The sequence below is a fragment of the Magnolia sinica genome, chromosome 5, assembly GCF_029962835.1.
Source record: "Magnolia sinica isolate HGM2019 chromosome 5, MsV1, whole genome shotgun sequence".
In the NCBI taxonomy this organism is placed as follows: domain Eukaryota; kingdom Viridiplantae; phylum Streptophyta; class Magnoliopsida; order Magnoliales; family Magnoliaceae; genus Magnolia; species Magnolia sinica.
In genome coordinates this window covers 115,631,263-115,647,619 of record NC_080577.1, presented here as the reverse complement: position 1 = coordinate 115,647,619, position 16,357 = coordinate 115,631,263, and the positions used below count along the sequence as shown (strand labels likewise).

The 16,357-nt window shown below is 39.3% G+C and overlaps 1 protein-coding gene across 2 annotated transcripts; it reads left to right on the top strand.

Annotated features, from left to right (window-relative positions):
• Positions 1-5,145: 5,145 nt before the first annotated feature.
• Positions 5,146-16,113, top strand: LOC131246893 (plasma membrane ATPase 4-like). 2 transcript variants are annotated; one of them, XM_058247359.1, is made up of 3 exons: positions 5,146-5,427; positions 6,246-6,380; positions 15,882-16,113. In XM_058247359.1, the coding sequence occupies exons 1-3, from the start codon at positions 5,242-5,244 to the stop codon at positions 16,047-16,049; spliced, it is 489 nt and encodes a 162-aa protein (XP_058103342.1). In that variant the 5' UTR covers positions 5,146-5,241; the 3' UTR covers positions 16,050-16,113. The 2 variants fall into 2 exon arrangements, with proteins under 2 accessions (XP_058103342.1, XP_058103343.1); XM_058247360.1 differs by lacking the exon at positions 15,882-16,113 and adding an exon at positions 6,473-6,704.
• The last annotated feature ends 244 nt before the right edge of the window (positions 16,114-16,357 follow it).

Genomic DNA, 16,357 nt, shown 5'->3' with positions numbered 1-16,357 from the left:
CGCCTCTTTCCATGACCCATCCCAATGCATATGTTAAGTTAGATCCATCAATTCATAATATTTAAGGTTGGTTCTCTATTATCCACCTCGTTAATTTTGTAGGACCCTCTTCAGTTCGATACGCAATACAAACAATCAGGGTTCTTTTTACAACAATCCAAATTCATATGATTTGGCCCATTTCTAGTGATCTAAATATTTGACATTGGCCATTTCGATGGATCAAAAACATTATGATGCTTGTGCTATTCAGTGGATCCAGATCGTTCATATGTTTTGGCTTATTCGACGATCAACACTCATCATACAATTAAAGCTACTTTTCATGATCCAAACTCATCATATGATTGAAGATGCTTTTCATTTCCCAAACTCACCATATGATTGAAGCTGCTTTTCATGATCCATGGCAATAGATATGCTAAGTTGATCCATGCCATAAATTTTGTAGATCCCTCTTCGGCTTTACAAATGATCCAAATTGTTTATATGATTTGGCCCATTTCTAGTGATCCAAACCTTCGACATGCTTGGGCCATTTCAATGGATCAAAACCTCACTCTTGGGCAATTTCAACTGATTTGAACTTCTTATATGATTTGGCCCATTCAGCGATTTAAATGCATCATATGATTCGTGGTGCAGTTAGTGATCTAAACTCATCATATGATTGAAGCGTTTTTCTATGACCTATCACAGTGGATATGTTAAGTTAGATCCATCTAGTCATAATATTTGAGGTTGGTTCTCAATGATCCACATTGTTAATTTTGTAGGACCCACTTGAGTTCGATACGCAATTCAAACAATCAAGTTTCTTTTTACAACGATCCAAATTCATATGATTTGTCCCATTTCTAATGATCCAAATCTTTTTCAAGGGCCATTTCGATAGATTAAAAAACATTCACATGCTTAAGCCATTCAGTGGATCCAAATCGTTCATACGATTCGGCTCATTCGGCGATCGACACTCATTAGACGATTGAAGCTACTTTTCATGATCCAAACTCATCCTACAATTGAAGCTGCTTTTCATGATCCAAATTCATCCTACAATTGAAGCTGTTTTTCATGATCCTAACTAATCATATAATTGAAGCTGCTTTTCACAATCCATGGCAATGGATATGTTAAGTTGATCCATGCCCTAAATTTTGTAGGACCCTCTACATCTTTACAAATGATCCCAATTGTTCATATGATTTGGCCCATTTCTAGTGATCCAAACCTTTGACATGCTTGGGCCATTTCAACGGATTTGAACTTCTTATATGATTCAGCCCATTCAGCGATCCAAATGCATCATATTATTAGTGCTGCTGTTAGTGCTCTAAACTAATCATAAGATTGAAGCATCTTTCTATGACCTATCCCAATGGATATGTTAAGTTAGATCCATCAATTCGTAATATTTTATGTTGGTTCTCAGTGTTCCACATTGTGAATTTTGTAGGACTATCTTCAACTCTACACACGATTCAAGCAATCATGTTTCTTTTTACAACGATCCAAATTCATATGATTTTGCCCATTTCTAGTGATCCAAACCTTTGTCATGGGCTATTTCAATGAATAAAAAACATTAACATGCTTGGGCCATTTAGTGGATATAAATTGGTCATATGATTTGGCTCATTCGACGATCCAAACTCATCATATGATTAAAGCTCCTTTTTATGATCCAAACTGTTCATATGATTTGGCCCATTTCTAGTGATCAAAACCTTTGACATGCTTGGGCCATTTCAATGGATTAAAACCTTTGACGTGCTTGGGCCATTTCAACGGATTTGAAGAACTTATATGATTTGGCCCTTTAAGCATTCCAAATGCATCATATGATTAGTGCTACTGTTAGTGATCTAAACTCATCATATTGATTGATGCCTCTTTCCATGACCCATCCCAATGCATATGTTAAATTAGATCCATCTATTCATAATTTTTAAGGTTGGTTTTCAGTTATCCACCTCGTTAATTTTGTAGGACCCTCTTTAGTTTTATACGCAATTCAAACAATCAGGGTTCTTTTTACAACAATCCAAATTCATATGATTTGGCCCATTTCTAGTGATCCAGATATTTGACATGGGCCATTTCGATGGATTAAAAACATTGACATGCTTGTGCTATTCAGTGGATCCAAATCGTTCATTAATTTTGGCTTATTCGGCGATTGGCACTCATCATACGATTAAAGCTGTTTTTCATGATCCAAACTCATCATATGATTAAAGCTACTTTTCATTTTCGAAACTCACCATATGATTAAAGCTGCTTTTCATGATCCATGGCAATAGATATGCTAAGTTGATTCATGCCCTAAATTTTGTAGATCCCTCTTCAACTTTACAAATGATCCAAACTGTTTATATGATTTGGCCCATTTCAATGGATCAAAACCTTTGACGTGCTTGGGCCATATCAACGAATTTGAACTTCTTATTTGATTCAGCCCATTCTGCGATCCAAATTCATCATATGATTAGTGCTGTTGTCAGTGATCTAAACTGATCATATGATTGAAGCCTCTTTCCATGACCCATCCCAATGGATATGTTAAGTTGATCCATCTATTCATAATAGTTGTTGTTGGTTCTCAGTGATCCACATCATTAATTTTGTAAGACCCTCTTCAACTCTACGCACAATTCAAACAATCATGTTTCTTTTGAAAATGATCCAAACTCATATGATCTGGCCCATTTCTAGTGATCCAAACCTTTAACATGGTCCATTTCGATGAATAAAAAACATTGACATGGTTGGGCCATTTAGTGGGTCCAAATTGTTCCTATGCTTCGACTCATTCGGCAATCCAAACTCAACATACGATTGAAGCAGCATTTCATAATCCAAACTCGTCATATGATTAAAGCTGGTTTAAATGATCCAAACTCATTATATGATTGAAGCTGCTTTTATGATCCATGGCAATGGATATGCTAAGTTATCCATGCCCTAAATTTTGTAGATCCCTCTTCAGCTTTACAAATGATCCAAACTATTCATATGATTTGGCCCATTTCCAATGATCCAAACCTTTGACATGCTTGGGCCATTTCTATGGATCAAAACCTTTGACATGCTTGGGCCATTCCGACAGATTTGAGCTTCTTATATGATTCGGCCTATTTAGCTATCCAAATGCATCATATGATTAGTGCCGCTGTTAGTGATCTAAACTGATCATATGATTGAAGCCTCTTTCCATGACCCATTCCAATGGATATGTTAAGTTAGATCCATCTATTCGTAATATTTGATGTTGGTTCTCAGTGATCCACATTGTTAATTTTGTAGGACCCTCTTCAACTCTACACACAATTCAAACAATCATGTTTCTTTTTACAACGATCCAAATTCATATGATTTGGCCCATTTCTAGTGATCCAAACCTTTGGCATGGCCATTTCGATGAATGAAAAACATTGACATGCTTGGGCTATTCAGTGGATATAAATTGTTTTTATGATTCAGCTCATTCGGTGATCCAAACTCATCCTACGATAAAGCTCCTATTCATGATCCAAACTTATCATATGATTAAAGCTGCTTTTCATGATACATGGTAATGGATATGTAATGTTGATCCATGTGTTATATTTTGTAGGGCCCTCTTTAGCTTTACAAATGATCTAAACTATTCATATGATTTGGCCCATTTCAATCGATCAGAACCTTTGACATGCTTAGGCCATTTCAGCTGATTTGAACTTCTTATATGATTCGACCCATTCAGCGATCCAAATGCATCATATGATTAGTGCTGCTGTTAGTGATCTAAACTCATCATATGATTGAAGCCTCTTTCCATGACCCATCCCAATGGATATGTTAAGTTAGATCCAGCTATTCATATTATTGACGTTGGTTCTTAGTGATCCAAACCATTAATTTTTTAGGACCCTCTTCTATTTTACAAACGATTCAAATGATATGGTTTCATTTTACAATGATCCAAACTATTCAAATGGTTTGGCCCATTTCTAGTGATCCAAACCTTTAACATGCTTGCGCCATTTCAATGGATCAAAACCTTTGATGTGTCTGGGTCATTTCAGTGGATCCGAACTGTTCATATGATTCAGCTCATTCGGTGATCCAAATACCTCATATGAGTCATGCTGCTTTTAGTGATCTAAACTCATCATATGATTGAAGCTGCTTTCTATGGCACTAAGGTTGTATCTAAATGATCCATACTATTAATTTTATAGGACTTCTTTAGTTTACAAACCATTTAAGGATTGGGCTTGTTTTCACTGACCCAAACCATTCAATGATTGGGCCTGTTTTCACAGACCCAAGCCATTCATACTAATGCTTCACTAATATTGTTGAGTTTGTTTATAGTGATCCAAGCTTTTCACATGATTTGGCCTATTCTGGAGATCCAAACCTTTGACATGCTTGGGCCATTTCATTGGATTTGGCCTGTTCATATGATTAGGCTAATTTGACGATTGAAATGCTTCATATGATTGGAGTTGCTTTTAATGATCCGAAGTAGTTTCAGCATATGATGCTTGATACATGAGCACTCAGAAATTGCACATGTGGAATATATAACTCAAATAAAATTGAATAATTGTGCAGCCACTGTTACCAAGTCTGATTCCCAAGATCAAACAATCCTATCATATGATTTGTTGATGCTTATTTGTGGAAATTGGACCGTTGGATTTTTTTTCCACTTTTAACCATCCAATAAATGTCCACTAATCTGATAGTTAGATAATGAAATAAGTTTAATTTTCATTTCATGAAACTGGATGACAGATCAGGTAACCGCTTGTGATGGCAATATTGAATTGTGTATTCTCTTCCACTTTGAGATTTCGGCCGCCTCATTTGTTATTCATGGTCAATTCATGGCCACATTGAATCGATCTTTCATGCCCTAATAAAATTTCCCTTTGAAAGACTGTAACCATTTGGAAAATGCATACATAACTTTTCAGCATAACTAGGAGCGACAACACCCAGATCCATAGCTCAACTGGCAGACTGAGTGGAGATACCTCGTTTCAACACTTGAGGTCTTGGTATCGATCCCTAGAGGGGGTGGCTAACATGGAGCGTGTGTACTGACATGGGTGTGTACTAACAAGCTAACCCAAAAAAAAAAAAACAAGGAGCAACAACTTCATGTGATTTTAGTATCCATGCAATAATTTCCATTGCAAACAGGACGAATCCATCAAACTGAACTCTTATGAGATTTTGGTGTCCTTCATGCAGTCTGCTTTTACCAGAGAATCTCTTCCGGTCATAAACAGGACAGGAGATGAAGTATTTTCCGGTTCGACATATAAGCGTGGAGAGGTTGAAGCTGTTGTGATTGCCACTAGTGTTCGCTCTTTCTTTGGGAAAACATCACATTTAGCAGACTCCATTGAAGTGGTCGGACATTTCCAGAAGGTGAATACATGAACAGATGAAGCAATTATGATTACTTCAAATATCATGTGCTTTTCAGAAAAATAAAAAATAAAAAATACCGTTGATGTTCCACAAAATTACAATAAAATAAATAAGGAAAAAGTATTTCATAATCTGATAATGAAAATAACAAAGTACCCATAATATTTTCTGGAAAAGATAGGATATTTTCTCACAAGTAGATACCGTGTTTTCTGAAATGATAAAGCAACCAGGATACTCTAAACAAACCATTATGTTTGGTTACTATCATGCTACTGATTTCTTCATAAAATCCCGTAAGTTGACATTGGTGTGAATGTTGTGCTATACACTATTCATTCGCTATTTAAAAGACTGGTGCTAATACAAAAGTCCGGTCGTAAATTTTACACCCATGTTTCTAAGTGCTATATTCTTGAATTGTTTCTAGGCATATTTGTTTCTTTACCTGTTCTTTTACCATTTGTGCATCCTTAAACTAAGTGCTTAGGTTTTGGTTCTTTCTACCACCTTGCTCTTCTCTAGGTAGAGGGATTTTTGAGATCTGTGTAAAAGCAGATCCAATCTGCTGGAAGACGTGGATTGTTTTCTAAATGATCCATTGGCCCTCAAGTTCGAGAGAAGTTTACTTTGGAGGACATGCGGTGTTTTTTTTGGATTTTGAATTTGTTGAAAGATTACCATGCTGGCTAAAAGAAATATTAGATTATTCTAAAGTCCAATTTTCATGATTGCAATTGTTTGATCTTCCAAAGTTTCTCTTCATATTTTCCAGTTGAAGGAATATGCATTTATGGATGGGCATTGTTTTATAGAAATCCTTTCCATTGACTGAAGAAGAGTATCTACTGAGGCTTGATGATGTTGCAAACACATTGAAATGCTGGGGAGCTGTCTCACATATTCGGAATAGGCTCGCCAAATTGAAGGAGCGGCCTCGGACAGGAAAGGTAAAATTACCAAAAAAAAAAAAAAATGTTGGATATGTTCTTGCTAAAAAAAATTCATGATGAGACTACGATGGTTCTTTATTTTTTTCGAGATATTTTCTTCCATTTAAAGTAAACTAGTCTGGTCCATATGTTGAAAAGTCAAATTCATTGATACTTTGGACGAGGATGGCGAATGATGATCCATATGCACGACATGTGGCATACATGTACTGATCCAAACTCAAATCATAGGGCCATCTTTAGATGGGGCGGGGCCGCAAATTCAGATTGTTTGGGAAATTGTAAGTTTTAACCTCTTACAAATGGAAATTTATTCTTTGAATTTTCTTCATTCTTTAATTTCCATTTTAGAGTCCGTTTGACGATCACCAATTAGATGGTTTCGTTCAGCATAATATTTGAATCATGCAACAACTAGAACTAGGCCTAGGATTGGAATCTTTGGATAGAGGTGCACATGTTTGCTTGCTGCATGTACAGTGGTTGCCTGCACAAATGATGGATCATCAGATGCATCGAATGCCTCTTCCAATTCAATTATGTGACTAATTTTATCTTCCTTGTTGTAATATCATATGAGTAATCATCATCATTTTCTTCTTCTTTTTTCTTTGGAAAGATAAACTAGCTTCTATTCAGAAACTAAAATAGGAGTACAACAAGATATTAGTCCAGCTAGCATCGCCTAAAACTAACTTCTATTAAGGAACTAAAATAAGAGTACAATAGGACTTTAATCCAGATTCCAGCTAGCATCATCTTGGCCAGGCTAACATAAACACCTTACACCCAACAAACATGTATCACCTAGGTATCTATGAGATCAAACACCATATTGTCTTGATGCTCCTTATTTGGTATATGTCTTCCAGTATTTTAAATAGCTCTACTATGTAGTGTGTAACTTACGCTACATAGCGTAGCATAGCCTCAACAATACGTAGCTCATGAAAATAGCTTAACTCACATGTAGCTTATGCTACATCATAATTTGTATATGCTACACGTTATGTAGATTACATTACACGCTATGTAGCTTACATCATGTTTTCACTGATTTGTTACATTTTTCTATTTCCAATAAAAATCTCGCAATAATGAGGAAGTTCACGAAAGGACGAGAGTTGTTGAGGCCTGCGGCGACTAGATTCGTAACAAACTTTATAGCATTAGAGAGTTTATATCAACATAGGGGAGAGTTGAGTGAGATGTTCTCTTCTCGAGATTGGCTCAACAAAAAACATGGGCAGAATACATCAGGGACAACGGTCACTACATCTATCTACAGTAACTATTTGGTTGGTTCATGTTTAAGGTAATGGCATGTGTCCAACAAGATGTTGCGCAGCATGCCAACAACGCAGTGAGCCTAGATCCAATCTCAGGCCTCACCCACAAACGATAAACAGGAAGAAATATAAACTAGAAATAGATCGAATCATTCAAAACAAACCACAAGACAAGATATACGTGGAAAAACTCCAAACTATGGTAAAAAACTACGGATGCAAACTTCCACTATGAAGAACGAAGATTACAAAGCAATATACTAACCTCTCCCTTAGAAGCACATAGAAAACGCTTTGCCCACACTTTAGAATAATTTTTCCTTTGCTTTTTCTTCATGTGAAAAACCCTAGGAACCCCTGTTTATAGTTTAGGAAACTTCCCTTTCCGCATCCTAGTTGCGAAAGGACTTACGACACGAAATCCGTGTAAAATCGCGGAACGAATCTATGTAACTTCGACTGGTCGTGCAGCCTGCACAACCTGTCGAGAGGACCCCACAACCGGTCGTGAATGGGTCACGACCGGTCGAATACCTCAGGATCAAAAAATAGTGTTCGCTGGACTTTGAGTCGAGCCGATCCACAATTGGTCGAGCCGGACCCTACGACCGGTCGAGCATGGCTCACGACCAGTCGAGGATGGTCCTAGATGTGGCTCCACATCTTAACAATCTCCCACTTGGAGACACATCGTCTTAAACCTTCGTCTTCTTCATCCGGAGTGCATCACCTCCCTGTCTTTAAGCCTGAAGACCAATCAAAGCTAAACAGAACTTCAGCTTCTCCCGTGTAACCGCCTTGGTCAGCATATCCGTAGGATTCTCACTTGTATGAATCTTCTCCAGAACAATCGATCCATCTTTCAGTAACGAACGAATGAAGTGATATCTGATGGCAATATGCTTGGTCCTTGAATGAAAGGCTGAATTCTTAGCCAAGTGTATTGTACTCTGACTGTCACTGAACATCTTGCAATCTTCTTGCTTCTTACCCAACTCTTTCATGAAACCTTACATCTATACCATCTCCTTGCACGCTTCTGTAGCCACAACATATTCTGCTTCTGTCGTACTGATAAATACTATCTTCTGTAACTGAGAGACCCAACTGACTGTAGCACTACCTAGAGTAAAGACATAACCTGTAGTGCTTCTTCTGCTGTCGATGTCTCCTGCCAAATCTGAATCCACATAGCCCTGTAGCTTGATTTCTGATCCACCATAGCACAGCCCTACATCCTTAGTACCTACCAGGTATCTAAGAATCCACTTCACAGCTTCCCAATGTTCCTTCCCGGGGTTGTTCATAAACCTGCTAACAACTCCCACTGCTTGAGCAATGTCTAGCCTCGTGCTCACCATAACATATATGAGACTCCCAATAGCTGACGAGTATAAGACTTTAGCCATGTAGTCTCGTTCCTCCTACGTCTTTGCACCTTCTTCCTTAGATAGCTTGAAGTGGTTGGCTAATAGAGTGCTAACTAGCTTAGCACCTCCCACATTGAATCGATCAAGTACCTTGGCTATGTACTCTGCCTGTGACAAAATCAGTTTCTTGTTTTCCCTGTCACGCTTTATCCTCATGCCTAGGATTTATTTTGCAGCTCCTAAATCCTTCATGGCAAATTCTCTAGACAGTTATTTTTTGAGATCTGAGATGTCCTTTATGCTTGAACCGGCCACAAGCATATCATCAGCATACAGAAGAATGATGATGTATGACGTTTCAAACTTCTTCAAATAGCAACAATAGTCTATATGACATCTCCTATAACCGTTTCCCGACATGAAACTGTCGAATTTCTTGTACCACTGCCTCGGGGCCTGCTTCAGGCCATATAGACTCTTCTTCAGTCTACAATTTTTATTCTCCTTTCCTGGTGCCACGTATCCTGTCGGCTGATGCATATATATCTCTTCTTCAAAGTTCCCATGAAGAAAGGCTGTCTTAACATCTAGCTACTCTAAATGTAAGTCCTCTGTAGCCACTATACTCAAGACCATATGAATCGTAGACATTTTCACCACAGGTGAGAATATTTCAGTTGAATCGATACCTGCCTTTTGTTGAAACCCTTTCACAACCATTCTAGCCTTGTACCATTTTGAACCATCGTGCTCCTCCTTCAGTCTGTAAACCCACTTGTTATGTAAAGCTTTTTTACCCTTAGGTAGAGTGACTAGCTCCCATGTACGATTAGATTCAAGAAAGTCTATCTCCTCATTCATGGTCTGCTCTCACTTAACCCGTGTATCTGATTGTAACGCCTCTTCAAAACATTCTAGTTCACCATTATCTGTCAGCAATAGATAATGTAAGGAAGGTAAATAACGAACCATGGGTCTCTTCTCCCGAGTAGACCTCCTCACAACCGGTGTCTGCAGCTCTGCCTCATAATGCTCCTGTGCATGATAATCCTATGGCGCTGTAACATCCGTGTCCTGTAACTCTTCCAATTCTATGAATTCTTTCTCCTCGGCCTTATTTTCCTGCACACTGTCCTTATGCATCACTTTTTCATTAAAGATGTTGAGGATCAAATATTGCATATCAGATCCCAGTTATTGCCGGGATTTACGAACATGGTACTGTTTAACAGCCCGATTTAATCGTGTTTATGATACAGGGTGTATTTACGAACTTGGACTGAAACAAGGTGCTAAAAGCTGAGATTTAACCCTCAGAATTCACCAAAGCATGGAAAGGACCCCAGGAGACCAAGATCGACGAATTTACATGCCAGAGACCTAAGAAAATCGAGAAACTGAAGCTCAAGTGGCCCGAAATTGGTCCAGAATACTAGATCACAGGGTTCCCACCATCCGTTGGGCTCGAAACTTCATAAATGGCCTAAGAACCACAAATTAACCATACACGTCAAATTTCAGCCATTGGATCCTAGTAGAAGTGGCCCAACGGATAGATCAGCCCATAAACCATCAATTTTGGGCCCACATGACATCTGGATATGCCTCAATTCTTGAATCAACGCCTTAAATGATATGGCGGAATGGATGGACAGAGTAGATTTCTCACAAACATCTCTGTGGGACCCATACATGTAGTGCATGTGCAAGTTATACAGGTGCACCGGGCGTACACCAAATATCCAAAAGTCGGTCAGCAAGCGCTGACCGACTCTTCTTCTCAAAGCCGGATTTCACTCACAGCAGTGGACGTGGGTCCACCGGTTTCGCTCAGTGGGGCCCACCTCTTGCTCCTTTGAGTGATCTGAGCCGTCCATCTGCTCCAGAGGGTATTCTTGACCATCTCCAAGCTTTCTCTTCGGACTCAAGCAAATGTAAGCATGTAAGAGCACCGTCAATCGCAAAATGGACGGCGGAATAGAAAACGACGTGGGCCACACCGATTCTAATAAAAAACTAGCCAATTCCAAATGGTTTTTTGAGTAAAGTTCAATGATCGGTGTGGATTTTTTTACTGACATCAATCATGGGTCCACCGACCATCACAGTGCTAAAACGCGCAGGCTCTGTCGGGCGAATCTTGTGGGCCACCACCGTACGTCATCGATCAGATCTAGACCGTCCATTAAGAGCCCAAGGTCCCTCTCTCCCTCACCTAGGTAACACATTTAGGAAACCATAGAAGATCAGTCTTCGATCATCCAAATAGATGACTAACGGTGAATTAAGATTATTCGTGAACCACCACGAATCAGATCCAAAATCGATCAGGTCCAGCTGGTTTTCCGTGCACAATCTAATGAACGGACTGGATTTGTTAAGTTACACCAAGCACGGCCCCACCATACATGTCAACGTAAATTCCAAATCAGGAATGCGTAACAAGTTCTGCACCGGCTGCGTAAAGAGGAGTGCGGAACTGACTCCTCCAGGACGCTGGACAGCTATAAGAGGAGAGAAGAAACAGAAGAACGGGGGAAAAAAAAGGAGGATTGGAGGACAGGGATTGACGGCCTGGGCTGGACGTGAGCAGAGGGAGAGAGAGAACGTGGGCTGGCTACGTCTGGCAGAGTTTTTTTCTTTCCTCCTTTCTTTTATTACTTTTTATGTTAAGGGATTTTAGTTTGATTATGTCAGGCTAAAACCTCTTAGATAGGGCTAAGAGGTGAAGCCTGTAGCGAGATGGGAGACTCTATTTTATGCTTTTAATTTAAATTTAGGAACTGAATTTTATTTTAGTTGATTATTAAAGGAATGTTTTTTTTAGTCTTTAATGGTCTGTTGTGACTGAAATTACAATGGGTCTGCAATGGCTTTGAATATTTCCTTTTTTCCTTTTGATGTTTATGACGTCAGGAAGCCCTGTTGTTCACCATCGCTCATGGGTATGGTCGGATGACGATACCCTTCCTAACCTTCATGCATTATTGATTGGTTGGTGATTGGTTTAATTCTGTTGTTTGCTTTGTCTCCTGGGCATGGTTTGGTGATGGAATCCATTCTAATTCATATACCTTTCATCTCGTGAAAACTAGATCAAGTAAGTTCAGTTTAATTTCCATGATTCTTGATGCAGGCATAAGATCTCCCTGATCTCTACAAGTGGATCCTCTGAATCCCTAGTTTCTTATCTCTGATTTCTCTTAAGTTTTAGATTAATCTCTCACCATTATTCATCACTTTATATTGGATTTGGATTTCATCTTAGGCTAGTTCTATTTCTACCTAGTTTCAGGTAACGTACAAGTATCAATCCCTTGGGATTCAACCTCGGTCTCACCGAGTTTATTACTACATCACAACCCTATACTAGGGGAGTGAACAAAAGACTACGTCCTTGCTTCTGATGATTTTCTTATTTTTTGCATCCTAAAACCTGTAGCCAAAATCATGCTGCCTGTAGCCTATAAACGTGTACCTCCTGGACTTCACATCCAGCTTGTTTCTGTGCTCTGCACCAATGTGCACATATGAAGTGCAACCGAACACTTAGAGATGTGCAAGGTTCACTTCTTTCCCAGTCCACGTTTCTTCTGGTAGCCCACCATCTAATGATGCTGAGGGACTTATATTGATGAGATATGCGGCAGTATTCACAGCATCTGCCCAAAAGGTCTTGGGCAACCCTGCATGTAGCCTCATGCTCCTGGCGCGCTTAAGGATGGTCCTGTTAATGCGCTCAGCCACACCATTCTGTTGTAGTGTACCTGGAATCATTTTCTAATGTTTGATTCCATTTGCTGCACAATACTCCTCAAATCTCTTCTCACAGTACTCTCCCCCATTATCAGATCTGAGACATTTTACTGTTTTACCTATCTCGTTTTCTACCATAACTTTTCACTTCTTAAATACGTCAAATACATCAGATTTGTGCTTTAAAAAATAGACCCACAGTTTTCTACTAGCATCATCAATAAAGGAAACAAAATAATGTGAGCCACCAAGAGATGATACATGTGTTGTCCCCACACATCAGTGTGTACAAGCTCCAACAGATGCGTCTTTGGAGTGCGTCCTATCTTCTTGAAACTTACTCTCTTCTGCTTGCCATATACGCAGTCCTCGCAGAATTCCAAGTCAATAGACTTCAGCCCTGGTAGCTTCCCTTTTGACAATAGCACTTTCATCCTTTTCTCACTTATATGTCCCAACCTCTGATGCCATAACTGCTCATTCACTCCAGTTGATGCGACTAAGAGTGAACAATACGATCCTGAAGTCACGTATAAAGTACCTTCCTTTTTCCCTCGAGATATCACCAAGGCACCTTTTGGGATTATCCAGGAATCACTAGTGAATGTCGTCACATAAACGGTATCGGCCAATTGCCCCACTGAGATCAAGTTACATTTCAAACTCGATACATGTCTGATATCCTTCAATTTTAAAATTATTTTGTCTTTCTGATTGACATGAACGTCTCCCTTTCCAACAATACTGCACGGCTCATCATCACCCAGGTAGACTCTCCCAAAGTCACCTGACATATAATCACGCAGAACTTCCTTACATAAAGTGGCATGAAACGAAGCACCCGAGTCTATAACCCAAGACTCATTCCTCGCATCAAGAGAGAAGATTAAGGCCTCTATGTCACTCTCCTCAGATAGATTCGCTGAATCTTTCCCGCCTTGAGAGTTTCCTTCTTGTTTCTTGAGCGTCCTACAATCACGTTTCATGTGCCCCTTCTTGCCGCAATGTCAACACCCGTCTTTGTCTTTCGGTCCCTTGGACTTCTTCCTTGACTTAGAACGCCCATGTTTATTGCCTCCTTTGTTCAGCGATCTTCCTCTTCCTTCAACATTTAGAGCATTCCTTGAATCCCCTGAAACTTCTAAAGCCTTTCTTCTAGATTCTTCGCTGAGAATTAAACTGGCTACATCATCAAATTTCAACTTTGTCGACCCTGAAGAATTGCTCACAACAATCACCAAACCATCCCATCTGTCTGGTAAACTGGATAAGATCAATAACGCCCTTACCTCATCCTCAAAAACAATGTCAATGGATTCCAACTAGTTCGTGACTGTATTGAACTCGTTTAGATGTTCAGCCACGCTCCTACCATCTGACATCTTCATGTTGAATAACTGTTTCATAAGATGAACCTTGTTGGATGCTGAGGGTTTTTCATACATGGTGGCTAGGGCTTCCATTAATTCTTTTGTCATTTTTACCTTAGAAATATTGAAGGCGACGCTCTCAGATAAAGAGAGTCGGATCATTCCTAAAGCCTTCCTATCTAGTAAAAACCATTCATCATCTAACATCTTTTATGGTTTCTTCTCTTTTCCTCCTAGAGGAATATAGAGGTCCTTCTGATACAGATAATCTTCCATCTGCATCTTCCAGAAAGCAAAGTTTAAACCATCAAACTTCTCAATTCTAGTTTTCTCTTCTTCCGTCATCGCTCCCAATAGAATTAAACCAATAGCTTTGATACCAGTTGTTGCGCAGCATGCCAACAACGCAGTGAGCCTAGATCTAATCTCAGGCCTCACCCACAAACGATAAATATGAAGAAATATAAACTAGAAATAGATTAAAGCATTCAAAACAAACCACAAGACAAGATATACATGGAAAAACTCCAAACTAGGGTAAAAAACCACGGATGCAAACTTCCACTATGAAGAACGAAGATTACAAAACAATATACTAACCTCTCCCTTGGAAGCACATAAAAAACCCTTTGCCCACACCTTAGAATAATTTTCCCTTTGCTTTTTCTCCATGTGAAAAACCCTAGGAACCACTATTTATAGTTTAGGAAACTCCCCTTTCGGCATCCCAGTTGCGAAAGGACTTGCGACACGAAATCCGCGCAAAATCGCGGAACGAATCTGCGTAACCTCGACTGGTCGTGCAGCCTGCACGACCGGTTGAGAGGACCCCACGACCGGTCGTGAATGGGCCACGACCGGTCGAACACCTCGGGATCAAAAAACAGTGCTCGCTGGACTTTGAGTCGAGCCGGACCCTACGACCGGTCGAGCATGGCTCACGACCGGTCGAGGACGGTCCTAGATGTGGCTCCACATCTTAACACAAGAAAGGTGCCTCTGAATTGTATTGTGGTATAACTGCCCAACTCCTATCTTTTCCATCAAAGGAATCAAAAGACGGCCTCCCACCAAAGTCTCCCAATGAAAAACCTTCTTCAAAACTCAGGCGTTTGTGGCCTCCTACCAAAATCCCCCAATGAAAAACCTTCTTCAAAACTCAGGCGTTTGCAACCTCTCATCAAAACTTGTATTTTTTTTCGCCTTCAAAACTTTGCTAGAGTCATGCTTGTTTGTCATTTTTTTTTGTGAGAATTTGCTTGTTGTCAAAGCTACAATTGTGTATGCTTGTACTTTTATTTGTAGCAGAAGGAGATTTCTTTAGCTTTCCCCATTTTTTTAAAAAGGCAATGGCTACGGATCTAATCTTACTTTGGTTACGGATCTAGCGCAATGGCTACAAACCAGCTACAGGGGGGAAATAAAACGTAGCTATTAACCTATAGCGACAAATTTAGTCTGTTGCCTTTTCTCCTTTTTTGGCAATGATCAATAAAATGTTGTAACTATTAAGAGGTTGTACTATAGTTCAAAAAAAAATCGTTGTATACTAAAATATTTTCCAACCCCTCACCTTTATAATTCATGTTGTTGAACCACTGTTCCATCATTTATTATTATTATTTTTAATATATCTGAAAAAGTCATGCATTTCTTCAATATTGTTGTAATAGTAAATATCTACTCCAATTGTTGTTTTTTAATGCGTTTCAGGAGGATAGGTTTTTCAATGATATGCCTACCACATCGCATAAGAGTAATGCAGGACTACCCATTTTTGGAGGTTTGTGTCCTTATCTCACATATGATGCTCTTGTGCATCTTTGGAGGGACAACATGTCTAATTTTGTTTTAGATCTGTCACACAAGAAATGGTTATAATAAGCGTGGATGGTTCTGTACTTGATCTAATATCCAAAATTATGTTGTATCTTTGCCTTGGATCACCTGGGAAGTTTTCGAAGGAAAAGAAAAGGTGTGTGTGTGTGTGTGTGTGTATATATATTATCACCGATATATCCCTTCTTCTCTTTAGTTATTATATCACCAATATCACCCGTCATCTCTATAGTTCTGTAGTCTGTATACATTGCAGCACTTTATCAAGATTTTTGATGTCATGAGAATAGCCTTATCAGCCATGAAACTGTGAATACCCAGTATCCATATGAGATAGCATTCGCTGTATT

Bases quoted from the DNA above. Each gene is read 5' to 3' on its own strand.
- LOC131246893 (XM_058247359.1), top strand. From the start codon at position 5,242: ATGCAGTCTGCTTTTACCAGAGAATCTCTTCCGGTCATAAACAGGACA. The intron at 5,428-6,245 runs GTGAATACATGA...ATTGTTTTATAG, and splicing joins TGGTCGGACATTTCCAGAAG to AAATCCTTTCCATTGACTGA. The intron at 6,381-15,881 runs GTAAAATTACCA...AATGCGTTTCAG, and splicing joins AGCGGCCTCGGACAGGAAAG to GAGGATAGGTTTTTCAATGA.